We start from the raw sequence: 27732 nt of genomic DNA, 5'->3' as shown, positions 1-27732 counted from the left end.
GAGTTTCTGGTGTTTGTTCTATTCTCTTCTGCTTTATTCTACTTTTTGTGTCGTCCGTGCATCATAAATGTGTCTAAGTGTGCTAAAAACAGACTAATTACATGCAGGATTTGTGAGTTTCTGGTGTAACCTTCTGTTTGTTCTCTTCTCTTCTACTTTATTCTACTTTTGTGTCGTTCGTGCATCATAAATGTGTCTAAATGTGATGAAAACTGACACATAACATGCAGGAATTGCCAGTTTCTGGTGTAACCTACTGTTTGTCCTATTCTCTTCTACTTTATTCTACTTTTTGTGTCGTTCGTGCATCATAAATGTGTCTAAATGTGCTAAAAACAGACACATAACATGCAGGATTTGTGAGTTTCTGGTGTAACCTTCTGTTTTCTCTATTCTCTTCTACTTTATTCTACTTTTGTGTCGTTCGTGCATCATAAAAGTGTCTAAATGTGCTAAAAACAGACACATAACATGCAGGATTTGTCAGTTTCTGGTGTAACCTTCTGTTTGTCCTATTGTCTTCTACTTTATTCTACTTTTTTTAGTCGTTCGTGCATCATAAATGTGTCTAAATGTGCTAAAAACAGACACATAACATGCAGGATTTGTGAGTTTCTGGTTTAAGTGTCTGTTTGTTCTCTTCTCTTCTACTTTATTCTTCTTTTTGTGTCGTTCGTGCATCATAAATGTGTCTAAATGTGCTAAAAACAGACTAATTACATGCAGGATTTGTGAGTTCCTGGTATAAGTGTCTGTTTGTTCTCTTCTCTTCTACTTTATTCTTCTTTTTGTGTCGTTTGTGCTTCATAAATGTGTCTAAATGTGATAAAAACAGACGCATAACATGCAGGATTTGTGAGTTTCTGGTGTAACCTACTGTTTGTTCTATTCTCTTCTACTTTATTCTACTTTTGTGTCGTCCGTGCATCATAAATGTGTCTAAATGTGATAAAAACAGACACATAACATGCAGGATTTGTGAGTTTCTGGTGTTTGTTCTATTCTCTTCTACTTTATTCTACTTTTTGTGTCGTTCGTGCATCATAAATGTGTCTAAATGTGATAAAAACAGACGCATAACATGCAGGATTTGTGAGTTTCTGGTGTAACCTTCTGTTTGTTCTATTCTCTTCTACTTTATTCTACTTTTGTGTCGTTCGTGCTTCATAAATGTGTCTAAATGTGATAAAAACAGACACATAACATGCAGGATTTGTGAGTTTCTGGTGTTTGTTCTATTCAATTCTACTTTATTCTACTTTTTTTAGTCGTTCGTGCTTCATAAATGTGTCTAAATGTGATAAAAACAGACACATAACATGCAGGATTTGTCAGTTTCTGGTGTAACCTCCTGTTTGTTCTCTTCTCTTCTACTTTATTCTACTTTTGTGTCGTTCGTGCATCATAAATGTGTCTAAATGTGACAAAAACAGACACATAACATGCAGGATTTGTGAGTTTCTGATGTAACCTTCTGTTTGTCCTATTCTCTTCTACTTTATTCTACTTTTTTTAGTCGTTCGTGCATCATAAATGTGTCTAAATGTGATAAAAACAGACACATTACGTGCAGGAGTTGTGTGTTTCGGGTGTAAGTTTCTGTTTGTTCTATTCTCTTCTACTTTATTTTTACTTTTGTGTCGTTCGTGCATCATAAATGTGTCTAAATGTGATAAAAACAGACACATAACATGCAGGATTTGTGAGTTTCTGGTGTTTGTGCTATTCTCTTCTACTTTATTTTACTTTTTGTGTCGTTCGTGCATCATAAATGTGTCTAAATGTGATAAAAACAGACACATAACATGCAGGATTTGTGAGTTTGTGGTGTTTGTTCTATTCTCTTCTACTTTATTCTACTTTTGTGTCGTTCGTGGATCATAAATGTGTCTAAATGTGATAAAAACAGACACATAACATGCAGGATTTGTCAGTTTGTGGTGTTTTCTCTATTCTCTTCTACTTTATTCTACTTTTGTGTCGTTGGTGCATCATAAATGTGTCTAAATGTGATAAAAACAGACACATAACATGCAGGATTTGTCAGTTTGTGGTGTTTTCTCTATTCTCTTCTACTTTATTCTACTTTTGTGTCGTTCGTGCATCATAAATGTGTCTAAATGTGATAAAAACAGACACTTAACATACAGGATTTGTGAGTTTCTGGTGTAACCTGTTTGTTTCGGTTGTTTCTTCCTGAGGCACTGAAACCAGTAAGTTTTGACAAGTAGCTGTTTGTTTGTTTTTTATTCTCAGCACTGAGCGCGCATCATCGGACACAAAGGAGGAACCGCAACCACTGTACTTCCTTCAAAGTCAGATAAAAAGGTGTGTAAAAACTGTGTAAAATCAATAGAGATAATCTGTTTTTCCAGTGGTCAAAATTGGTATTTAAAAGCATCCATAACCTAGTGGTGTAAAGCAACACAGTAACACATTACATTTATTAAAGTACTGTTTGTTAACTACAAATTTGAGACACTTGTACTTTAATTTATTTCAAATCAATAACAAAATATAAATCAACTAATATATTAGGCTGCAATAGCATAGATTAAGATAGGAGCCAGCAGATAAAATATATAAAGTTGTTTAAATTAGTAGCAGCTGCAGCATTAAAGTGACATCTGTATTATAATCCAATTATATAATGTTATTCTGAAATTCTGCATGAAGAGAATCAGTTTTACTAGCTGTTTTTTTGAGTAATTTTTCTTTCTGTACTTTAATGAGCACATTTTCAGGGTTCGTACGGGTAATTGAGATCTTTAAAAACTGCTTAAGTTTTAATGTTGTGTTTTTAAGGATTGAAAAGTGCTTGAATTCTGGATAAAGTGCTTGAAAAGTGCTTGGATTCTGGATAAAGTGCTTGAAAAGTGCTTGAATTCTGGATAAAGTGTTAGAAAAGTGGTTAAAATTTACATCTGTATTACATTTATGTCACAACAAATAGCTTTAGAATAGACATTTAATTAAATTTCTTATTCTTCTGGTGTTAAAAAATACAATTTTAGTTGTTTATAGCATAAAACCATGTCTTTTAATGGGATAAAAAAGGTGAAATAATCATTTTCCGTATGTATTTGTAAGTTGAAAGTGCTTGAATTTGACCTGGGAAAAGGAGTACGAACCCTGATTTTGATGCTAAATATGTTTCCTTAAGTAAGAAATTGAATGCATGGCTTTAATACGTGACATTTAGTTCCTTTAAATATAAACAAACATTGTGGCTCTGCTGCAGAAAGTCTGCCTGCAGCATCAGAGATTAGGATCTGCAAACAGACTTTAGACCAGCATGAGAAAGTAAAACTTCCTGTTTGACGGCGTGCAGACATTTTTTGAGAGTGACTGCAGCACACATGCTGAGGAAGGCAGAGCCCAAACCTGTCACCGTCATATCCAGTATATAACTGCTTTAATTCTATTTTTATATGTAAGTTTTCAATAGCAGCCAATTAGATATTAATCATGTGTCCGAATGGCCCTAAACCTCCTGTAAGCTCTTCATACAGTAAGTGAAAGGCTTTCCTAACTGTGCCGTGCGTAGGTCCTCTACTGTCACCACCACGATGACCACCCTGGAGGACGCCGACATGAACACCTTCGGCACGGAGCTGCCGGCCATGTTTGATGGCATGAAGCTGGCGGCGGTGGCCACCGTCCTCTACGTCATCGTCCGCTGTCTGAACCTGAAGAGTACCGCAGCGCCGCCCGAGATCATCCACCAGGACACGCCGCTCAGCCGCTACCTGTTCAAATCCTGCCCGATGCTGACCAAAGAGTGAGTGTTACAGGGTGTCCCATTCTGTAGCTTCAATGATAGAATGATATATTTGGCCACATTGGATGTTGTGAACTAAAGGGTGCATGAATTGAACCATTGCAGCGGTGTGTAGTGAGGATTCTGGGAGTTTATTCATCTGAAAAGGACAACCTCTCACTGACGTCTGCTTGATTAAGTTACACTAAGCTTCCTTTTACTGCCATCTTACAATAAATATACAGTAAACGTGAGTAAAAGCATGTCACTGACGTAACGGGTTAGGACTTGAAGTAGTGATGATGCCTTAAAATCTTTGGAAAGGGCCTTAAAGGAACTTCTGCTCACACCCCGTGTTTATTATTATTGTATATTTAAGACTTGTGATGCACCTTGGGCTGAAGCATCAGATGACTAATTTGTGGGAGGTTCACTTGCACTTACAAGGTCTTTCAAGCCTGCTGTGAAAATAAGAAATAGAACATCTAACAGATCGAAACGAGAAAATGGAGCTCTAAACTGAACTTGTTTCTCAGACTTGACGACTGTTAAAGTGTAATTTCAGCGTAAAAGCGTCCCATCCCAGCCGTGGCTAACACTGATTAGCTCGGGGCGGTGTGGTGAAGGCATTAAAACTGCTTTTTTAACCACTAATACTGCTGAAAATAATACTTAACCTCTGCAGTAGCATGAGAAGAGTCCCTACACATAAAACAAAGCACCAACAACGTAGTTAGTGAACCCAGAGTTTATTAAAAGAGTGTTTTGAAAGACTTCCCTACTGGCCCCTGTAGCAGCTCCTCTCATAGTAAAGTCCATTCAAGTGCAATCCAAAAGATTTGATGTTTTATTCCAGCAAAACTCGCAAACTTCGTGGTTTGTGCCAGTTTGGTGAAATATAAGTTAATAACAGATGTAAAAAGGTTTGGAATAGTTTGTAAAAACTATTGTATATAATATATTGTATGTGTATTCATGCGAAAAAGAGCATGGGATGCTTTTACGCCGGAATTACACTTTAACTTGACCTGACATGAATGACTCACACTTGACCTTGGAGACTTGAACTACATTCTTCAACTCTAATCTAAAGCCTGCGGGTTCAGTCAGGTATCAGCCTTTAAAGAGTACTTCACCAACAAAGTCGGACTCACGATGGACAAAAAGCTGATTCAGGAGAACATGATATATATGGACTATTCCACATATTCTCCCTTCTTACTTTTACCCATAATGCAACTCATGAGCCCACAGGTCAGCGGGAGATCTGGGTGTGTCACACTGGGTGTAACTCCACTCCTCCATAAAATGTTCAGTCCCACCCGACAATGACTCAAATGACATGGCTTGAGGCAATTTATCCAACTTGGCGCAGCTCCCCCTGGATCCACAAACGTTTTTTTATTCACATTCTTTGGTTTATTCTGCTACCGCCCAAGACCTGTAAACACACTTTGATGTTAAAACCTATGCAGTTCCTGTTTACGTTTCTGCTCTGCACTTCTTTTCTCTCGAGCATTTTGTTTGGAGTGGGAGTGTCTGGAAGGCATTTCGATACTTCTGGCTTGAGGGAGAATTATTTCTAACTCATTTACAGGAATAAGGGGTCTAGAGTTACACGTTTTAATGAAATAAAATGTCAACCGCTAATAAGCAATCTTCTCCAGCTCCGAGTTCAAATCCGACTCCGTTAGATGACTGACTGCGCCGAAAAAGATTTGTCTGCCACCTCCTGTAACTGGAGTGGCATGAGTTACTGTCTGTAATGTGATAATCTTTGCTAAGACAGCGCAGAAACATCTTCAGGGTGGAGTTTACAGCTGTGACATGTAACACGGAGCTTCACCTTTCTCTGCAGATACATTCCTCCCATGTTGTGGGGTAAGAGTGGACATCTCCAGACGGCTCTGTACGGCAAGATGGGACGTGTCAACACTCCAACGCCCTGCGGCGTCCGCAAGTACCTCCCAATGCAGGACGGGGCCACGGCGTCCTTTGACCTCTTTGAGGCTCGTGGAAACCACAGCACAGGAGGTCAGTGGCAAATATTACAGTGAAGCACCGAAGCAGCATGTTTAGGGTTTAATCACACGACGCCTGATCACCTGTCATACTTTTAAACAAGGTATCACTGATAGTTGTTTTGGTTTTTATTTTCTTGTCTTTCCACCTGCGGTTTACGCGCTTGTTTGGATCGTGAGTACATCAGCTTGAACTACACTACAGTATGCACGAGCAGGAAGACTACTAATAAAATCCCTCGAGTGTAAATGCCAAGCATAACCGCAGCCAATTAAATCAACACACACACACACACACGACATCCACTTTAACACCCACACATGATTTCACTTTGTGTGTCTGTGTTCCCTCTTGTCTGTGTGTGTGTCAGATGACATTACCATGGTAATCTGCCCTGGGATTGGTAACCATAGCGAGAAGAACTACATTCGGACCTTCGTGGATCACTCCCAGCGTCAGGGCTACCGCTGCGCCGTCCTCAACCACCTGGGAGCCCTGCCAAACACGGAGCTCACCTCGCCCCGCATGTTCACCTACGGTAAACATCACATGGTGGACTTATCAGTACGGGTGTGACTGCATGTTTCTGTGCAAACCATAATGGGGAAGTTCCCCTCATTGCACATTTAATGTTGGTTCATTAAATAGAGGAGAACTAAAATTAGGGGAAGAAAACAAATGCAGCAAAACCGAGATAAAGTCAAGGTTACAACAGAGAAACACACTGAGAAAAGCTGATTTCCTTGTTTGTGGCTTGAGCAAGAAGGGGGCGGGATCATCACAGCATTTTTATCTAATGTCATACTTAAAGGGGAACTCCTGTATTTGACAACCTGCTCGATTTTTGGTTGGACACAATAACAAACCGATTGGAACAGTGTTCTTTTCATAAAGTTGTCACGCTTATAATAACAATTTGAGCTTGTCAGCGGAAAAATAATCACTTCTAAAGGACGTAAATTGAAAGGTCATAATGTGTGTGAAGGATTATTTTGCAGACAGTTTTGCGGCTCAATAATGGACCAATTTTGAAAATGGTTGTCCCTATTTGTCCCTTAGACACAAAAACATGGGAAAATATTCATTCACAGTTGTAAAAGTGTCTCTCTCTCATGCAGGTTGTACCTGGGAGTATGCGGCCATGGTGGGCTACGTCAAACGGGCCTTCCCTCAGACGCAGCTCATGGTTGTGGGCTTCAGTCTCGGGGGAAACCTTGTCTGTAAGTTCCTGGGTGAGAACCGATCCAACCAGGACCGAGTGCTCTGCTGCGTCACCGTCTGTCAGGGTTACAGCGCCCTCAGGTTGGTGGAATGAAGGACAAACAAATGAGCAGATCCATGACTTGACATGACTAAAACAACGCATAGAACAGGTTATTTGAGTCAGTGTTTCAAATTCAGCCCCGGTTCTAACACTGCACTTTTGTCTAAACTAACACCGCACTTTTGTCTAAACTAACACCGCACATTTGTCTAACCTAGTGTACTACATTAGTACATTACATGTTGCTGGTCAGGTTTTCTTCCTACCTTAGTGTTGTGTGTTTGTGTATGCAGGGCCCAGGAAACATTCCTGCAGTGGGATCAGTGCCGGAGGCTCTACAACTTTGTGTTGGCAGACAACATGAAGAAGCTCATCCTGTCACACAGGTGGAGAGACACAACAACAGTTTCTGCAGATACAGATGTGTTAATCCCTTCGAGTTTATGTCATTTTATCAACATAATTTGCAGTGTTGCTTTATTCTGATTTGAAGAGAAAGCTTGGATCTTGCTTTCTTTCAAATGCACTGAGTTGTTTCTCTGCATGAACATTTGCAGCAGCACAAGATAAACATCCACAGGAGGAAATACTTTCATGACTGTCAATAAATAATTCCTAAAAGTCAGACTAATGCTGAAAAAAACAGGCCAATAATGTGAATGACTGAGTTCATGAATTATAAAACATTTCTGAAATTTCAAACAAGTCTTACACCAGCCAAACAAAGATTTAGTTCCCTGTCCTTATTTGTCTAAATATCTTTACTGTGTTGTTCAACAGGAGCAGTTTGCTCAGCCTGAACTCCAGCAAAATCGGTGACGCAGACATGGGCAGACTGTACGCAGCCACGTCTCTGATGCAGATCGATGACAGCATCATGAGGTGAAGTTTGGGTCGAGTTTTGTGTTTTGATTCGGCTGCTAGTGGCCGCCACAAACTCCACACCTCTTGTCTCGGTCACTGATGGTTTCACACGATTTGTACGGCAGGAAATTTCACGGCTACAGCTCCTTGAAGGAGTACTATGAGAAGGAGAGCTGTGTGCAATACATGCAGAACGTGAGTATGTGGTTACTACAACGACAGTACTACACTGACTAAACCACAACCATAACATCTTCTGCTTATACTGCTGCTCCTCACAAAGTTATTCATAAACAAACTGTTGTTTCCTCTCCAGGTCACTGTGCCTCTCCTCCTGCTCAACTCCTCAGACGACCCACTCGTTCATCAGTCCCTACTGGATATTCCACGCACACTCGCAGGTTTGTGTTAAGAAATAAGATCCATTCATCGTTGGTCGACTAGTAAGAGTATTAGGGGTGTTGTTGGGTACTATATATTGCTTTGGTAATGACGTAGAGTCATTCAATTAAAGTATTTCATGCGTTTTATCCAAGTGGATGATGATGAAGTAAACCTTTGACAGTTTGACTCAAAATAAACCTTCATCAGTCTCATGATTAACCTACTTCCCAGACTTCCACTTCAAATAGATTTCAGTCAGTCAAGATTACCTGAATGCAGCAAAAAAAAGAAAGAAATCGTCTTAGTATGTCAGGACGGTGAGGGGGTTGGGACGCAGAAGCGGACCGAGGGATGTCTCAAAGTTATCCAAGAGGGAACACTAAGAAACTCAACCACTGCTGCCAAACAGCTGACACAAAACCAAAATTTTCCAGAAGACCCAGAAAACACAAAATAAAAGGCAAAGGCTTCCCCGGAGACCTTTGATAACCCAAAAGGCTGGAGTCACAACAAACTCACCAGCACCCCAAGTTACACACCGGGAAACATGCAAACGCCAACAAATACACGCAAAGTTCTGAGTTGGTGTTTTGAGCTACACCACAGGAAGAATCTCTCACTACCTCTGATGGTGAGATAATGATTCAGCACAGAGGCTCAGGGTATATGAAGCATCCCCACACCTGGGCTTAATAGGCGCCAATCAGTGCCCCACACACACACACACACACACACACGCACCTGATTGCAATGGGTTGGTTCACTCACCACTCTCCCTGAGCCAAAAGACTGGGAGCCCTCACATAGTGGACCAATCAGAAAATAAGGTCACATACACAAAAGCAACACGATAAAATCATAATGTCCACACCTTTTTATAAAAACACTCAAATGGAAGTATGCAGGTATGATCTCCTCCTCCTCTACACACAGTGGACTAACTAAACCGTTGCCATAACGACTCATATTTTGTTTGTTTTGAATGTTTCGCATGTTTCCTAGAGACAAAAGGCAGTCAAACGTTGTCCTGGCAGTGACGCAAACTGAGACTAGTGCAGAACAAATGCACCCGTTGTCCCTCCTCGACACTGGAGCCCAAGTCTTTAGTGCTGATAAAGTCTTGTCGCAGCTATCTGCTCCACACGGCCCTGCCCAGACGGTCATGTTGAATTTTTCAGGGCCATGTGATACGACTAGGCTGTTGGATTATATATAGAGCAGTGTGTGTGTGTGTGCGTGTTTGTGTGCGTGTGTGCGTGTGTGCGTGTGCCCAGCCTGTTGCCTTGTCTTGTCTCAGTAGGTCACATGCACTGGCCCCTGTGTGTGTAAATCAGTGTGAGTAATGACTTAAAACGTGACAAGTGAAATTCTAAACTCGTCCTCGACTTCAAGGAAATGAACGCACATGAATTCTTTTCTTTACACGTTTCCCTACATTCCTTACAGAGACTCGCAATTATTGAAAGGTCCAAACTTTACAGAGCAATGTTTTGTTGGTTGTTAATGAGTACACTTTCTTGTATAGACCAAGATAACCAACTTAAAACTCACTGAATAAACAAATATTGCCACAAACATTCTTAGTTCTAGAAAATTAGTCTTTTCAAAATATTTTGTGCAAACCCCCAATATCTAGTTAAATTGGCGTGTGATTTATTACTGATTGCTATCCACGTAATAACCTTTCAGTTGATATAAGAGACGGGCAAACCCAAGAGACACAATGAAGAGATAAAAGATACGACCTCATAACCATAACAATATTCACTATTCAGCAGTTACAGACGACAAGTTCCTGCTGTAAAGTCGTCACCAGCGCTATCTGGTGCTATAAAATAAAAACTTTATCTGTGCAGTAAACTTTGAAGCTGCAGTCGGCAAGTCTGGCAGATCTAGTTGACTCAGTCAAATTTCAAGACTCTCACGCTACCACGGAGCTCCTCCGCTCCCTCCCGTTGAGTGCTCGTCAGTGCGTGTGCACCAGATTTCTGTGAACGTGCCTGTCTCATCTCTTATTGATAAACAGCATGGAGTACACTCTACATGGAGGTTGACTGGCTGACTTACTCATAGATAGCAATTGCTAACGTCATTTAGCGTGTGCCTAGCTTGAGACGTGTGCCTGTGTTATTGTAACATGCACGAGGGGGGATTTGTGGCGTGTGCACGAACTGTGAGTGACAGTCGGCTCACACACAGCCCTGCATTGAGCGGACAGGATGACACGGGCGGGGTCGATTTTTGCAAAACAAACAGCTTCAGGGTGCGGATAAAGGTGTGTTTTTCTAAACCCAGATGATTGATGTTGTTTTATTGGAGCATAGTGTCGGTTTCAGTGGATATGATCAAAAAAAATGTTGCAGACTGCAGTTTAAAGGTCCGATATAGATTAAAGTTTTTCAAGATAACATGTCTTTTTTATTATAAAACAGCTCGAGATGCTGCATGAATACTGCGAAAGAATCAAATCAATCCACAGAGAAACACACATAGTTCGTATTCAGACACGGTGTCTTTAAGGGAGCCGTCAAGACTTCCTGTTAGGTTGTGATGTCACAAATCTATTATATATATATATAGGTAGAAAGTGACGCTACGGTCATTCCCTGACTGCAATGACACTGCAGAGACATAGAGAGAGCACAGATGCACAAGACCCAGAAACGCTGACCAATCAGAGCAGACTATGCTTTTTCAGGAGGGGTTCTTAAAGAGACAGCCGCTAAAACGGAGCGTTTCAGACAGAAGGTGAATACAGGTAAATTTAGACAGACAGTATGAGGAAAATACTGTGTTTTTTTCACATTTAAAGCACGTAAACATGTTTTAGTAGAAACCCAAAATACAAGTAAGAACCAGAAAATGAGAATAATACGGGACCTTTAATTGTCACTACTTAGCCAGTGTTCCCGTCAGGATTCATATTGTACAGTTTGGTGAACCGACACTTTGCAGTTATGGACTTATGTCATGTTTGGCTCATTGGTTCATGGCATCAGTAGTTTTTATGGCTGGTAGACAGACAAACCAAATGTGCCACAACTTATTTTCCTGTTTCAGATATTTCCGACTCCAACCACATGTGCTGTCACATAAACGCAAAAGATGTTCTTACTTCTCCCTCTGTCTGCAGAAAAGATGCCCAATGTGATATTCGCCCTGACCCAACACGGAGGCCACCTGGGCTTCTTCGAGGGAGCCGTGCTCTTCCCTCATCCCCTCACCTGGATGGACAAGGTCATAGTGGAGTACGCTGATGCCATGTGCCACTGGGAGAAGAACCTGCCTCCCTGCCAGAAGATCAGCAACAGGGACATGAACTCCTGCCTGCAGAGCACAGGGGTAACACTCAGTGGGTAACGCGCGGCTCGTAGACGAGACGAAACAAATAGACCAAACCAGGCAAACTCTTCTGTATTTGCTCTTTTTAAAATTGGATTAGAAAAGGCTGAAATGTGTACGCCAAGTTGTAAACTCAACGTAAGACACCTGAAACTGTAAGGTGAGCCTGCTGTGAATTGGTCCTTCCTCTTGTTCCCAGTTAACCTCCAGTGTAACACGAGTTTACCCTCCGCTGGGTTTTGGCAGCTGCTGCTCCTTGAGTCTGGTCAGAAGGGTGATATAATTAGTGGAGGAGACGTACTGCAACCAGACCATGAATGTTACCTTCAACCTGCATGTAGGAAGAAGAGTAAATAGTGTTTTTCTACATGAATTACACTGTAAAACGTACCTAGATGGACAAATATTCATAAGTTACATACAAATTAGACAACTACAATAAACTAAATCCTTATAAAAACTGGAAATGCATCTTAGTGGACACAGTCTGAAGCCTTAAACACTTAACCACAATACACTTTTTAACACACCTGAAGACCCACATCAGGGATATTTTCAGGCATGTTATCATCTATTTAAAAAAGCCTTTCAGAATTAAACTTGTAGACGTTCTCGACCAGATTCAAAGTGCCTTAATGTAAAATGTGAATCTGCAACAGAATAGGTTTCTGGCTCCCCATGAGTCACTGAGCTATCTCAGATATGATTAATGGTTTACAGTGGGGATTTCCAGCTGTTGCTCAATGTAACGTCTGTCGTGTTCATTCAGCTGTAAATTTGATTTCCTTAGTATTGATATGATGACATCTCATTGCTGTTTTACAGACCGGACCACCGTGACGTTGCACTAGCGACAAATCACTTCCGGGTAGAAAACTGGCATTCGACCTAAAATTGCATACTCAGATAAGAAAATCTGGTAAAGTTGTATATTTCTGTTGTCATTTTCTGCCGAAACGACGCGATGAGAGTTCATCCAGTTGTTCCTCGTCCCCATTTGCTCAACGCCGATGAATTCATTGTATGGGACAAATAGGTTTTCTACCTGGAAGTTACTGAAAACAGACATTGTTCTGTTAAATAACACCCACTTTGGAGTATTTATATTATGTATATATAGAGAGGGTTTGCTTTGCTCGATTTAAATCTTTTTTTTATTTTATGCAGTGGACCATCAGCCGGCATCGTTGCTGCTGACCTTCAAAATAAAAGAATCAGGGAATCAGGGTTTTTAAAGATGTTATGAAAATGGTTTTCCCCCCCTAACAATTTGTGTTGTTGAATGGAAACATGGTCACTTCATACTAATTAGCATTCACATATTGTGCTGCTCCAGGTCAGCGTGTCACATTTCCATTCAGTTGGACAGTCAGACGGTATAAGGCGAGACACTGCAGGCAGAAACATTATTTTTTCACGCACTGCGGTTTGAGATTTGGGGCTTTTTTGTTTCGATTATGTGTCTTCTTTCAGACGAGTGCAAAGCAAACATCCAAAAACACATTTAGGTGTTTATTTTACTACATTGTCTGTAGATTTATCCTAAATTCAGCACAATTTAGCATTAGATAATGCCTCAACTGCACATTTAAATATAACAGTTCAGAAAACTTGTAATACAAAAAATAATGATCTTAATGTGAATAATCAGCTGGGGGAGTTTCACGTCGGTATCTCATAGTTTAAATTTTCACCCTATTCCTCTATAGTGTGTTTGGACTTTAACATTATACCTCTTTTAAAGGTCAAAATGACTTTTTTTCACACTCTGAGGCAGAAATATCCACATCAGTAGCACAAACTTTTTATTCTTATCTTTATTTTGAAGGTTTCTACTGAGGGGGGGTTGCTCATATATCGTCCACAGCCTGATTAAAGCAACATTTACTCCTAAAAACATGACGAAATTAAAAGAAAATTTCTGATTTATGGAGTGATAAAAAGCCTCCTCTGTTAAAACCTTTGACTTTAATAAGAAGTTTTGAACCTGGCTTCACATTAATCAACTGGGGGCGTTTTAAGGTGTTAGCTATTAGTTAAAAATGTCACCTGTAGTGTCTCGCCTGTCCTGTCTGTGTTGTTGAATGGAAATAAGGTCACTTCTTATAAACACGCGTTAACGTCGTTCTGCTCCGGGTCAGCTCGTCCCATTCCATGAACTGCTGCAATAGCACGAGGATGGTCAGACGCTATAATTTCCTAAACGCTGCTGTTGATTATTACCAACAAAAAAAGATCATTTTTAGAATTTAGGACACATGATGCTGAACAAAGTCAGCATGACCGGGTTCAGGTGAAAGTCGGTTCAACCTGCTTTTACAAACTCTTTCAGCAGAACGGGAGAAAAGAGAGCAAATGGGACAAAGACGGTAAGCGTTTTAAATAAGGGGACTCGCAATTTATGCACTTAGCAAACAAACGGACCAAAGCACTCTTCACTTTTCAATAAAGAAGTAGCTCAACTTTGTACTTTTTTTTTTTTTTTTTTTAATGATTCTGGTGCGTTTCGGGCACATGTGACTCCCTGGAAACACAAGCACACGGCTTTGGCTCAAATACAATGGAGGTCTCATATTAGACATCACTCAGAACAAGGGCTAACTAATATGTTTCATTAGTGACCAAGGTTTTATTTATTTTTTTCGGGGGTTTGTTTTTAAGCTGCTTATTGCTACATAACGGACGGGTGGAGTTTGCACAGTGAAGAAAGGAGAAAAGACATTTTTGTTACATTAAAACACAACAAGATGCATGAAAACTCACACCAAACGTGACATAACCGGTTAAATGTAACCGGCTATGTCAGGTACACAACCTGGTCTTCTCCTTAAGAAAAGCACTCCATGTCCTGTACCCGTAGACAGAATAAGAGGTGGCTTTGGTGTGCAGTCATGGTCTGTTTTCTGTGGTTTATTCTGGGCCTTTGGTGTGCATGTTCGACATTAGTCACGGTTTCCTGTGAGTAACATCCTGTCAGACACTGTAAATAAACACACACTCCACCCACGTCCATGCAAGTCTTATTAATCAACATTTTAACTTTCAGATTGAATACTACTTTGATTCTGCACCACTATTGTGGCTGTATGTGCAATATGTCCTGACTGTTTGAGGCCTGGACTGTTTCGCCTGCACTTTACTGTCTTTGCAGTTGCTATTTGTTCTATGTGGAGTACAAATCTAATCTTAATGTGTCTTTTCTTCTGACATGATGCACGGTCATACCTGTCATTTGAACTCATCCATTAATAAATATTTTTCACATAGATGGTTTTTATGCGTGTTTATTGTAACCTTCTTCTCTACCGCTCTGGTCCAGACTGAAATATCTCAACTGTTGGATGGTTCGTTAGGAAAGTAGGAGCAGACATTCATCGTCCACAGAGGATGACTCCTGATGTCTTTTCCTCTGGCGCCACCATCTGGTCAAACTTTTAACTTTCTAAATACTTTGGTTTTTGACCAAAACACCTGTAAAACTAATGACATCCCCCTCTAGCCTCAGCTATAGTTTAAGTTTTTGGCCATGACAAAATTAACTTATGTCCTGACCTACAATTTACAATGCATTTGACACTTTTATATAGTGTTGGTACAGTTTACAATGCTCTCACGTTCCCCTTTATATAGGGTTTAAGACCCTGTTTTTATAGATTTTTGTGTCTTTCTGTGTCTTTTTAACTTGACTCTCTGAACAACCGCCCAAGAGATGGAAAATAAAGGTCTTAAATCTTGAAGTTTAGTGTTAATTAGCAAATGTTTTCATGCTAACACGCTAAACTAAGATGGCAAACATCGTTAACATTATCCCCACATCCTGCCACATTTAGCTCAAAACACCACCGGAGTACAACCTCACAGAGCCGCTCACAAAGCTGGAGACTGTTTTTGCACACATTCATATAGTATACGTACGTACAGTATTTGATTAAGTATGGTGTTTCTCAGATGGTGGTACGTATACCCCCAGGGGTACTTTGGAGTACTGCAGGGAGTACAGAGGATTTTTGAATGCATGATTCCTAAAATAATTATAATGAATGAATTAAATGATGTCTAAACATTTAAGTGTTTTTCAGTGACAAGGTTGTTGTTTAGTGAATCGAACACTGAAGGGTGCAGCGCTGTATTGCACCCCTTCACTCGTTCACCTTTTCTTCCAACCAAAGATGTTTTGGGCATGTCAGGGGCTACTTGGCTGATAAAATATTTCAAAAGTTTGAGAAGCACTGATGTATTATACCAGATTATCCCAATACATAGCGTGTCAGAAGCCCCAGGATGTCCTGCTGCAGCTACATGTAGTCTCATGCTTTTCGGGCTATTCTGACCCACAATCCTCTGCACAGCGGAAGATGTGCACAGACCGAGCCGCCGAGAGAGTGCAGATGGATGACAGCTCCTTGACTGCAACAGATATACGGGCAGGAGGGTCAAAGCTGAAGGCGCAATGTTATGAAGAAGTAGTATGTCCCAATTTGTCAAACAAAAACAATGGCTTTGTGTGTAACTTTGGGCTGTATATGTATATTTAAAGTTATATATATGTGTGTTTATAGGTGTTTCTATGGATCTTTACATGTAGGCCTATACATTATATTGTTTTACTTTGTACATATTGTTTGTTATTTATACATTTGCATACGATTGATTATTGTATAGTTTGATTTAATAGTTACATAAAGTAGATAAATTACATAGATATAGCAATTATTGAAAAAGGGGGTAGGATTAAATAAGTGAAAACTTCTACCTACTCCCTTTCAGGCAGAGTTAACCGTATATATGCTGATACATGTTTTTTTTTCTTATTTGTGAACTTATTTCCTTTTGTATACTTTTGTATTTTGTATTCTTTTTTGTGTGCAGCTGCAGTAAAAGCAAAAAGAGAAAGTGCAGCACGAGTCTTGAGTCTTGAGTTTAGAGTTACGAATTGATGCAAAGACTACAACTTATATTTATATACAGTTTAATGTACATTTATTGACATTCTTATTGATGCACCGGCTTGCACAATGGGTAAAACTTCATGATATTCATACTGAAGGAGACAGACACACGAGAGACAGGCACTTGTTGGAATATCAGCCTTGTACTTCAAGGAGAATCGGGGGTGGGGCAGAGGGCGGAAACTCAGAGAGCTGGGGCCTGCCAGTGTTCAACCGAGCTGTGTGGGTGAACTACTGAGTTTGGACTGCATGGTTTTTATCCTTTAACAAATGAAATTAAAGACTTTATTGTATCTGAATGGTCAAAAACTCAAACTGTTGCTTTTGCATTCTTCACTCATGTAACTACAGGTTATGGATACTTCACAATAACACAGATTTTTCCCAAACAATGCCACTTTAGATTAAATCCTGCCTCCCGAACAAACACTGACTTCCATTCATTTGAGTCTGGTGTTAAAAAAATGAACCCGCAAAGCCTTGAAATCTGCTTAAGAAAAGCAAACCACCACCGAGGACACGGTGTGGTCTCTCTGATAGGCTACAGTAACAGTAATGAGCATGAAAAACTTTACTTGTTGGTGACGTTCAGTGAGCTCTCAGACGTCTGTGAATCAGAAAAAGGATGGACATGGAAAAGAATAGTGTGAATTGAGTCTTTTCAGAGCTTCTTTAAACACAACAACAACAAAGCTTCAAAGCACTGCATGCCCAAAACTGCTTTACTGTGCGAAAATAACAAATTTTCCAAAAAAAAATAAAGGGGTTCTCCCTGCTCGTCGTCATAAATTATCTACTTGAAGCCTGTCTTTATACTAAGACGGTTGATTTTACTGTTGTGAGGTGAAGTCAATGTTTTTAGCCTGGAGAGCTGGAAATCTTAAATATTAAGCATTGTTTTTCCTTCAACCACACAGCTAGATTTGGGCTTTGAGTCTCCACCGTCTGTGGGGTTTGTAATAATATGTAACGGCTCTTATTCGCCCGGTTGGAGGGAGGAGGTTTAGTCGAACAGCTTGGCCGCTGTGGCCTTGCCGTCGTATTTGGAACCTTTTCCGTCAAACTCGGAGGGAAGGATGTCGGCGTCAAACTCCTTGTAGTAGTTTTCCAGCTCGTCTCCGTGCACGAACACCTACAGAGCAAGGACAGTGGCTGTTAGAGGCGTTTGGGTATTTTCATCACCCGACTGGTGGATAAGTGGAAATTTAACTTGAGTGTATACCTGTGATAGTGGGGAGTCTTTTATCAAGTCAGTGCAACAGAGTGACACATCAGAAAACAGATAAAACATCATTAACACTGAAATAATGAATTTGAGTGGATGTAAATGTTGACTGTAACAGCTCAACGTGTGCTGAATGACATGAAAGGTTAAACAACAATCTTCTTCCTGTCTGAGTTGTGTATTGGCAACACATTGTATTAACTAAAAACAGACTTGCATATGTATTGTCTACATAACAAATTAAAGTGTAAGTCCGGCAAAATGGACACCATGGTCTTTTTCGGCATGAAAATACATCAAATAAGCCATCGAGACAGTTTTTTTATCAGCCATGTATAGAGAATGCCCGGAGCACAGCGCTAACACTGATTAGCTTGAGGCGGTGCGCTGAATGCAACTTTTTTAACCGCTAATTCTGCTCAAAATAGCACCAAACCTCTAAGGTAGCATGAGAAGAGTCCCTACATATAAAACGAAGCACCAACAATGTAGTTAGCAAACCTGGAGTTTAATAAAAAAGACTGTTTTACAAGTCTGTGCCTCACTAGCAGGTCCATGTTGACAGGTCGTCCAAACAAGTTGATCACCGAATGCACTGGAGTTCAGTTCAAGGAGGAAAGTTTTTAATAAACTCTGGGTTTCTTTAACTACGTTGTTGGTGCTTCATTTATGTGTAGGGACTCTTATCATGCTACTGCAGAGGTTTGGTGCTATTTTGAGCAACACTAGTGGTTAAAAAAGGCTGTTTTGGATGTGTTAGCGCACCGCCCTGAGCTAATCAGTGTTAGCCCTTTGAGGCTGTTAGCATCTCTCCGGGCATCCTCTATAAATACATGCCGGAAAAGACCATGGGGTCCTTTTTCGCCGGACTTACACTTTACAGACATAGTTTATATATAAAGACAAGTCTCATTTGATCGACACAATAAAATTAAGTTGACTTGCAAATGATTTCTTCATGTACATAACACTAAGTAGGTTCTGCAAGGTGAAGGTGTTTTATAGGACCATATGTGTCTGACTCACTCTCTCTAGCAGCTTGCTCTTCATGAGTGGCTTGACCACATTGTAGGTGGTGGTGAAGTACCAGGGCTGGTGGATGAAGTGCACAGCCTTGAAACGAGCAGGGAATGAATCCTGAGGGGGAAAGAAAGAGTGCGTTTGGTGATAAAGCTCTGAGGGCGGTCCTCAGTTAAAGAAATTCTTAACTCGTACCATTTTGTCAATAATGAATTAGTGAGTTTCTCCACAAAGAATCATGCAAAAGCGAAAGTATGTCGCCATGCAGAGTTTACAATCTTTAACATTAAGAGCCCAGTGCAGCATCAATGTTACATTAGTGTGTTTTAGACTTTGCAGTCTCATCTCATCTCATCTTCAGCCTCTTATCCGGGGTCGGGTCGCGGGGCAGCAGCTCTAGCAGGGGACCCCAAACTTCTCTTTCCCGGGCCACATTAACCAGCTCTAACTGGGGGATCCTGAGGCGTTCCCAGGCCAGTGTGGAGATCTAATCCCTCCACCTGGTCCTGGGTCTTCCCCGAGGCCTCCTCCCAGCTGGACGTGCCTGGAACACCTCCCTAGGGAGGCTCCCAGGGTTCATCCTTACTAGATGATCCTGAACCACCTCAACTGGCTCCTTTCAAAGCAAAGGAGCAGCGGCTCTACTCCGAGTTCCTCACGGATGCTGAACTTCTCCCCCTCTCTCTAAGGGAGACTCCAGCCTCCCTCCTGAGGAAACCCATTTCGGCCGCTTGTACCCGCGACCTCGTTCTTTCGGTCATGACAGCGTTTGCAGTGAGGAACAAAAATACCATTTCTGAAAAGGTAAACGACTGCAGTCTTCTATATATCGTCAGAATGGTTGTGTATTTTCCAATGATATATAACACTTTAATATTAACTGTCAGAGGTGCTATTGACTCAAATATAAAGACAGCACCACATTGTATTCTTTTCAGTGTCTATACTAAAGAAATAAGAAAGTGTATTTGCACCAAAACATCACCTGGAGCTCCTGAATACAACTTTTCACATTGAAAGAAAACTAAAAATGCTCTGGTTGGAAACCTTATTTTCTTCCTTTCACTGGGAGTTTATCTTTTCAAAGGTCAAATATGGTGTGCTCACACAAAGTTAATGCATAATGGAGATTTAACACTAGAAGGAAAGGGCAGGTTGATGTTTGACACTTGATACTGACTGAATGAATAAATGTCTAGACGTTTCTTGGAGGGTTAAAAATGAGCGTTTAAAAACTTCTGCCATCTGAAAACTGAACTTGGCTTTCCCTGTCCAGAATATCCGTCTTGCAGTCTGTGACGTGAATTTATTTTCCCCACCTGCAGCATGTCCACCATCTTCTTGAGCTCGGTGGGTTTGATGCCGGACGCCTGCTGCATGGTGAAGCCCTTGAAGTTCTCGATGATGCAGAACCCGTTGATCTGAGTCTCCTCGTTCTCCAGCAGCTTCTCCAGGATCACGCAGTAGGCACGCAGGATCTGAACACACACACACACACACACACACACACACACACACACACACACACAGGCGTTTATTTATTGATTTAAATCTGGATTATATTTGGAATAAAACTGTTTGTATCTTCTCTTTGTGTTTCCGTAAAATGAGGTGATATGAAGAACAATGATTGCCAGATCCATTGTTGGAATGTAACTAAGTACAATTACTCAAATACTGTATTTATGAACAGTTTTGAGGTATTTGTGCATCTCCATTTTATGCTACTTTATACTTTTACTCCACTATATTTATTTGATTACACTAGTTTAGTTTCCCCCTTAATTCATCAATAAGTGCATATAAATATATATAATATGGACATATTATAGAAAAGACGAATACATACATTTACAAAACATAAGCGGACACGTAAGTGACAGCATGTTAAAAAGAAATTGAAATAGATAAAAAATAAAAATGAAGAAAGAATGAAATGGAATAACTGAATCGAAAAAAAGTAGAAATTAGCAAGGAGAGGAAATATAAATAAATACATATAGGAGGGTTTTGCAGGATGATGCTTTACAGATTAAGATTATAATAAAAAATGTATAAATCGACTAATAAATTATCAGCAGCAGTATATTTATCTGGTAAAATATATATTCTTCTGAAATGGGTCAGTGTGCATGAGTATTTTTCATTTTTGTAATTCAAGTATATTTTGTTGCTAATAGTCGTGTGTATTTACTTGTAACAGAGTATTTTTATACCGTGGTATTGATGCTTTTTTTTTTCCCATTCCAAAGAAAAGTGAGCGTGAAAATGTGCTTTTTTAAGGTGCATTGTGGGACAAACGGTCACCCAGAGACCCCCCTCTTACCTCGTCAAATGTGATCTCCTCGTAGTCCCAGTTCTCGATGTTAAAGAGCAGAACCACGCGGCCGTACTTGTCTCTGCTCTGCAGGATGCCGGGGTAGCCGGCCTCGATGGTGCTGCGCACGGCCTCCGGGGTCAGATTCTCAAACAGCTCGGGGTAATCCTTCCTGAAACGCACGTAGCCTGCGTGGAAACACAGCAGCAGGTTCTAGGGTCACACCAGGCTGTAAATGTGGCTTTTACTAATTAACAAGTAAAGTATAATTAAAGCATACTGTTTTTACAAAGGTGGCCCTAATAAAGCCAACGCACTTCTTTGAATTCACTGTATTACCAATACGTTGATAACTAAACAACTTGCAGATTCAGATTATTAAAAACAAAATACAACTAATGAATGATTATAAATGATGCTGCATGATTTATTATGCCCAGCAGTGAATAAAGTAGATGAAATAAGATCCACTTTTACCAGCTGCAACAATAAAGCAATGTACACGTTAATGCATCACTAATTATAATCCAGTAATATGAAAAGTATGATTCTGAAAAAGTACTTTTACTCTTTAGTATATTTTGATGCTAATATATTTAAGTAAGACTGTGGTATTTCTACCATTACCCAAGTTAAAAGATCTGACTGAGCTGTTTATTATTGATTTATTTTATTTTATTAATTATAATTAATGTATACATGTATGCCACGTCTATCATACCCTTCATCAGGTCGAAGGCTCTGGGCACGTCGTACTTCCTGGCGCGGATGAAGCGGACCAGCAAACTGTCCGGTTTCTCCCCAAACGTGTCCTGCACCCCTTTAGCCAGGTCGTCTCCTGCATCCGCCTTCTCCTTGATAATTGCTCGCAGCTCCTTCACCGCAGACACGCGCTTCTCATCTGTCTCGTTCAGCTCATCCTTGGCCTGTAGGGGGAGCCAGACCAGACAGTTGGCTCACAGTTTGGACAGCTTTGGTTTCACACTGTTTAGTGACAGAACTCTCAAAAAGTAAACGAAAGGTTACGGTTCTGCAGTGCGCAGAGGAGTAGCAACCTGCAGCCTCAAAATCCTCCTCACTCGTCCTTGAATACAGCGATTAAATTCATGATTCTCTATATAAACTCTTGTTTTCTGATCTGGTAACGTGTGAACATGTTTGGCTACCTTCTGCTTGGTGTGGTCCGGCAGGCTGGCGCAGGGTTCAAACACCGCCCCGTGGTCCTTGACGGTGAGACGCTCCAGCTTGGCCCTGAGAGCCTGCTCCTCCTCCGACACCATACGGTAAGTTCCACTCTGAAAGGACAGGATGTAAAAACATGACTTAACAGCACAGTTTTGGTCATGTACATCCAGGTGAAAGTGTTACTATAACAAGTACTTTTTCACAGCAGCCATTTTGACCTTAACAGCAGCTCTGCAGTGTACTAACGTAAGAGTACTTCACATCAAGGAGGAGAGCGTCGTTTCGTTTTACTGACACATAATTGAGAGTAAACTGAATCACATGATCTTTAATAGCAACCATTGTCTTTGCTCAGCAGGCTGTTGCACTATTGTTCTCACCTGAATGGATCATTCTCACAGTGGACAGTTTATCATCATCAGCATATCGTTAATTATGGATGCAACCCATTTCGCTGGGCCAGTTTCAGGGCCTTGCTATTATTGGTACTCACTCAACAACAACAGCTCAGTGCATTAATGTCTCTACAGAGGAACACTTGTGCTGCCGACTGCTCATGAATCTGGTTATCTAAGTTTGATCTTTCATGTTGTTTTGGATGAAAGCAAACTATGTAATTTTCGTGTTTGTGCCGCGTGAGGCCTAAAACACGTCTTATCCACGTGAGACTAACTATATCTACCCGTGTCGCAGGAGCAATAATCAATAGGCCTCAGTGTTTGATTAATCTCCCTCACATGAGTCCAGTAAAGCCTGTAAATACATGCTGAGGACCGCTAGTAGAGATTAGCCGCTAAGGCTACTGTAGTTGTTGACAGCATCCATAAACAATGGGCTTTGGTGTTGAGAAATGTTGAGTCCACGTTACAGGACGGTGAATGGGTATTTGTGTTCAGCGAATTACTCAGTCACGGGCCTTTTCTTTCTTAGCTCACAAACCCACGGAAAATATCAGCACTGATTAGTTCTCTTTAATCAAAAGTCAGGCTGACGCAGAACAATACGTAAAAGTGCAAATACTTACAACCACAGCCATGTCTTCTGCTCTTTGTGTCACCTTTGAACTGTCTGCAAGAAAAGCAAAGGGAGGTTAAACAACAACAATTGATAAATTGTGCTCCGCGTTAATCCTCCTTCATCCCGCCCTCTCTGCTATCACAGGGCACCTTGGTTCGGTTATATTTAGCACTTGCCCGTTCCTGGATGATCTATCAGCAGATTTAAGGTTGACAGTCTTTTGGTTTCATAATCAACAGGATTTACAGAACTCTTCAGTGTCGACTGTTGTTTATCTATCGATGTTAAGGTATTCATAAATTCAGTAAACAACCTTAATGTTCCCTTAAATCTCCCATAAAGTAGATTCAGTTATTCTTTTAATCGTGTTGTAGCACATGTAGTATTTCCCGTTCTAACACTGATCAATTCATCAACCCACAGGCCATTTCATCTATATACATATATATTTTATAATTGATTAATAATTTCTTAAGTAAAAACACAAAACAAGCAAAGTTGAAGACATTCATGTGACCAATTGTGATGGACAACTTGCATTTTATAGAACAAGATTAATAATAACCATGAGTAACAATAAGTCACAATGAAAAAATAACCTTAAGTTGCAGAAAAACATATCACAATGTACATTTGTATGGCTGCAACATTAATTTAAAAGTCATTTCAAACACATTTGCCTGCAGTCTTTGGAGACCTTGATCATTTTTCTCATGAGTTTGATGTTTAGAGAAACATTCATGACTAAAATACCAGTTATTAGATGTTTCTGTATCATAACAAAAAATATGCCACACTAATATCCACAGCTGCAGTCCCACCAGCACATGCATTTTTGGGATTGTTGGTCACAGCGGGAATGCAGCCCAGAGTTAGTCCCATGATGCACCTACTGAGTCTTCTAATCGTCTTTACTTAAAAACACCTAGAACTCAAATTCCTCAAGATACAAGGAGAGAATTGTGTTTGCGAGTCAAATACAGCCAAATATCAACATTATTTGATTTCATGACACTTCATAAGAGAATATCAAGGTCTCTGTTCAAAATCAGGGCTCTATAAAGAAGTGTGAAACTGCACAAGAGCTGCAGAGTTGAACAACAGGAGGAAAAGAGAAGTGGAGCCGCAGAGGAGTCTTACCTGAGGCAGATGTGAAGTTGCTGGCGAGGGGAGACGCAGGGAGTCTGTGTGGAGCGAGGTGGACAGGACCTATGATTTGTAGCGTTGGGATTAGTGGCGTCACACCGGATTACACCCAACTTTTTTTTCCTTTTCAATCAGCATAAAAGTGGCGGAGGGTGGGAGGTCGTCACGGTGAGAGTGTTTGACCAATAACAAAGGTGCTGCTGCAATGAAAGGCAGGGCCAGCGCACATTAAGTTGATGTAATTAGGTGGTTTAAGGGGGTGGAGGGATTTGATTGCATTCCGAGGACTCTTGAGTGAAAAGTGACCATTGTGACGGCTGATTCCCAGTTTGATTTCTGCAACGTGATCACACTCGGGTGAGAGGAGAGAGGTGGAGGCCTGTGTTCACATGTTCAGGGACATGATGTTGAGTGGGAGTTCAGTCTGGTTCTAATTTTTAATGGGACCAGCAGCAGAAACAGGAATTACTTTCTTTAATTTATTTTTTACTCTGCAAACAAAGTGCTGGGTTTTTTTTAACATAGTCTCTATATGTGACTACAATATTAATCACATTCTGATTTACAATTACTCTCAAACCATGGATGTATCCCCCGTGTTTCCTGTTTGGTTTACTGGCAGAAGCCCCGAAGGCTCAATTCTCCTGTGTGCGCGTGACGCCGGACGTAAGAGCAACGAGATAGAGAGAGAGGGGTTAAAGGTTATATGACGTTTAACACGCTCTGTGTCGTTGAATAAAATTTCAGATTTCTCTGGGTTTGCATATTGTTAGAAGCATTTGGGATAATGTAAGTTTAGTTTAGTTTATTAGCTTAGTTGTCAGGAACCGTGTACAAAAATAAAATTGATCTCACAGAGAAACGCTGCAATTTCCAAGCTTGAGATCGAAAAAATTTTTCTATTCTATTCTAAAAGAGGCTTTGTACCAGATTATAGCAGTTTGCTAATTGCCATCTGCAGTCGCTGGGCAGGTCAACACACAATACAACATATACATTAGAGTAAAACATTAATTCATATCACATCATGATAAATATCACACAAAGTCTAAGACTCTACACATACACTACTTTAAAAATAGCGTTTGCATCATCAGAGTTAAAATACTGAATACTAAAAGGAAACTCTTGCATGAAAAGTGACAATTGTGACGGTTGAAAAAAACAAGAAAATCTAAATACGCAAAACACAATATATAACATAAGTAAAGTCTGTCTTTTTTTCGGCACTTACATACATAAAATAAGCCATCGAGACAAATTCTTTAGTGTATAAACTATTAACTAAGAAATGTGGGAGACTCGCTAACAGTCACCAACAGCCGGACGTGGCTAACACTGATTAGCTCGGGGCAGTACGGTGAAGGCATTAAAACGTCTTTTTTAACCACTAATACTGCTCAAAATAACACCAAACCTCTGCAGCAGCATGAGAAGAGTCCCTACACACAAAACAAAGCACCGACAATGTAGTTAGTGAACCCAGAGTTTATTAAAAGAGTGTTTTAAAGACTTACCAACTGGCCCCTGTACCAGCTCCTCTCATAGTAAAGTCCAGTCAAGTCGATTACCAAAGTCAATCCAAAAGGAAGGAGCCCATTGGTGCTTTATTCCAGCAAAACACGTAACCTTTGTGGTTTGTGGCTGTTTGGTGAAATATAAGTTAATAATAGATTAAAAGGTTTGGAAAAGTCCCAGATAGCGAATTTCTCCGCAGCACCGAAATGTCACACAAGGAGGTGGAGGCGTGTGCTGCCGGAAGGGGCTACAGGTGGATGTAGCATCAGACGGAGCATCAGTCTCGGTGTGAGGGCATTTGTAGTGCGCCGGTGGGAACTGTGAGCCCATGGGGACCGAAGAAGAATGTTTACGGTGCCAACAGAGTGACACTTTTCACCGTGGCCTGGAATCCTTGAACACCGCAACACGCTGTTTGACTGCTATGGAGGATTCCCCATCCCTCATCAACAGCACCGTACTAGACACTATTTTTCCATGTCCCCAAAATAAATTGGAAGAGGCGACTGATTCCTAAACAAAGCACCAATGGGCTCCTTCCTTTTGGATTGCATTTGGTAATCCACTTGAAAGGACTTTACTATGAGAGGAGCTGGTACAGGGGCCAGTAGGTAAGTCTTTAAACACTCTTTAAATAAACTCTGGGTTCACCAACTACGTTGTTGGTAAGTGCCGAAAAAGACCAAGGGGTGATTTTATGCCGTAATTACACTTTAATTGTTGGCTTTTAAGCAAAATATCTGAGCATTTGTTTTATATTGTTGTCATTTTTTTATTATTTCACAGACTAACCGATAAATCACGAAGACAGTTGACTAACTCATAGTTAAAATACAAGAGGAAGATAATTCAAAGTTAGAAAATACAACAGTAGGCTAAACAAAAGAGAAAACGCTGCAGAAAAAGCAGCTATTTGGCAGTTCATGGATTACGGTTGAATACTGTTTTATATTTCTTTTAATGTTCTGGATGTTTCCAAATTTAATTATATATTTGCTTTAAGACTAAACATCCAAAATGCACTTCTCTTCTGTTTTCATGAAGCAGAAATATTTGCACACACACACACACACACACACACACACACACACACACACACACACACACACACACACACACACACACACACACACACACACACACACACACACACACACACACACACACACACACACACACACACACACACACACACACACACACACACACACACACACACACAGGGATTTGGATTTAGACTCGGTGCATTCATATCAGTAAACACGGACCCTAAACTTCCAGAAATTCCCTGTGATCAGATTAGTTCCCACACACACAACACGTCAGCGTTAGGAGCTGAGAGTAATATAAAGGTTTACATAATCAATTCTGTGAGCACTTGGTCTAATTGGACACACGTGTACTCGGTGTGAGGCAAAAAAAAAAAGATTAATCTCGAGTAATTGAGCAACAGAGATGTGCGTGAACACGAATGAACAAAGAGCCACTGGACGGTCTCAACAACAGGACACTGTCATCGCAGTCATTGCTGTGGTTTTTGCTTTTGAGTGGAAATTATAATTTGCCTGTGTTATAAATAATTGAAAGTACGTCCGGGCAACAAAACGAGATGATGAGATTTCTTATATAATATCTTATATCGAGGTATTGTGACACTCAATTACGTCGTCTAAACTGATAACAAACGCACACTTGTTCAAATGTTCCAGAAAATATGAT

General features: G+C 40.5%; 2 protein-coding genes across 2 annotated transcripts in view; one reads left to right on the top strand and one right to left on the bottom strand.

Annotated features, from left to right (window-relative positions):
- Positions 1–14896, top strand: part of LOC310949150 (monoacylglycerol lipase ABHD2-like) — a 15460-nt gene extending 564 nt beyond the window's left edge. The window contains exons 2-11 of the mRNA XM_083916485.1: positions 2257–2328; positions 3548–3781; positions 5619–5794; positions 6153–6320; positions 6901–7084; positions 7340–7432; positions 7827–7928; positions 8036–8105; positions 8227–8311; positions 11428–14896. Coding sequence (XP_083772611.1) covers positions 3570–3781; positions 5619–5794; positions 6153–6320; positions 6901–7084; positions 7340–7432; positions 7827–7928; positions 8036–8105; positions 8227–8311; positions 11428–11654 — 1317 coding nt within the window. The 5' untranslated portion in view covers positions 2257–2328; positions 3548–3569 and the 3' untranslated portion in view covers positions 11655–14896. The remainder of the gene's footprint in view (positions 1–2256; positions 2329–3547; positions 3782–5618; positions 5795–6152; positions 6321–6900; positions 7085–7339; positions 7433–7826; positions 7929–8035; positions 8106–8226; positions 8312–11427) is intronic.
- A 2692-nt stretch (positions 14897–17588) lies between these two features.
- rlbp1b (retinaldehyde binding protein 1b) lies at positions 17589–22442 on the bottom strand (the record flags this gene model as incomplete). Its single annotated transcript, XM_083917202.1, has 6 exons — positions 22314–22442; positions 21869–22073; positions 21157–21335; positions 20150–20308; positions 18837–18947; positions 17589–17717 (listed from the first exon to the last, which is right to left on the bottom strand). Exons 1-6 carry the CDS (start codon positions 22425–22427, stop codon positions 17589–17591), a joined length of 897 nt encoding a protein of 298 aa, XP_083773328.1. The 5' UTR covers positions 22428–22442.
- Positions 22443–27732: the final 5290 nt, after the last annotated feature.

This window comes from Echiichthys vipera (genome assembly GCF_963691815.1).
Source record: "Echiichthys vipera genome assembly, chromosome: 7".
NCBI lineage: Eukaryota > Metazoa > Chordata > Actinopteri > Perciformes > Trachinidae > Echiichthys > Echiichthys vipera.
This window is presented reverse-complemented; position numbering and strand designations above follow the sequence as displayed.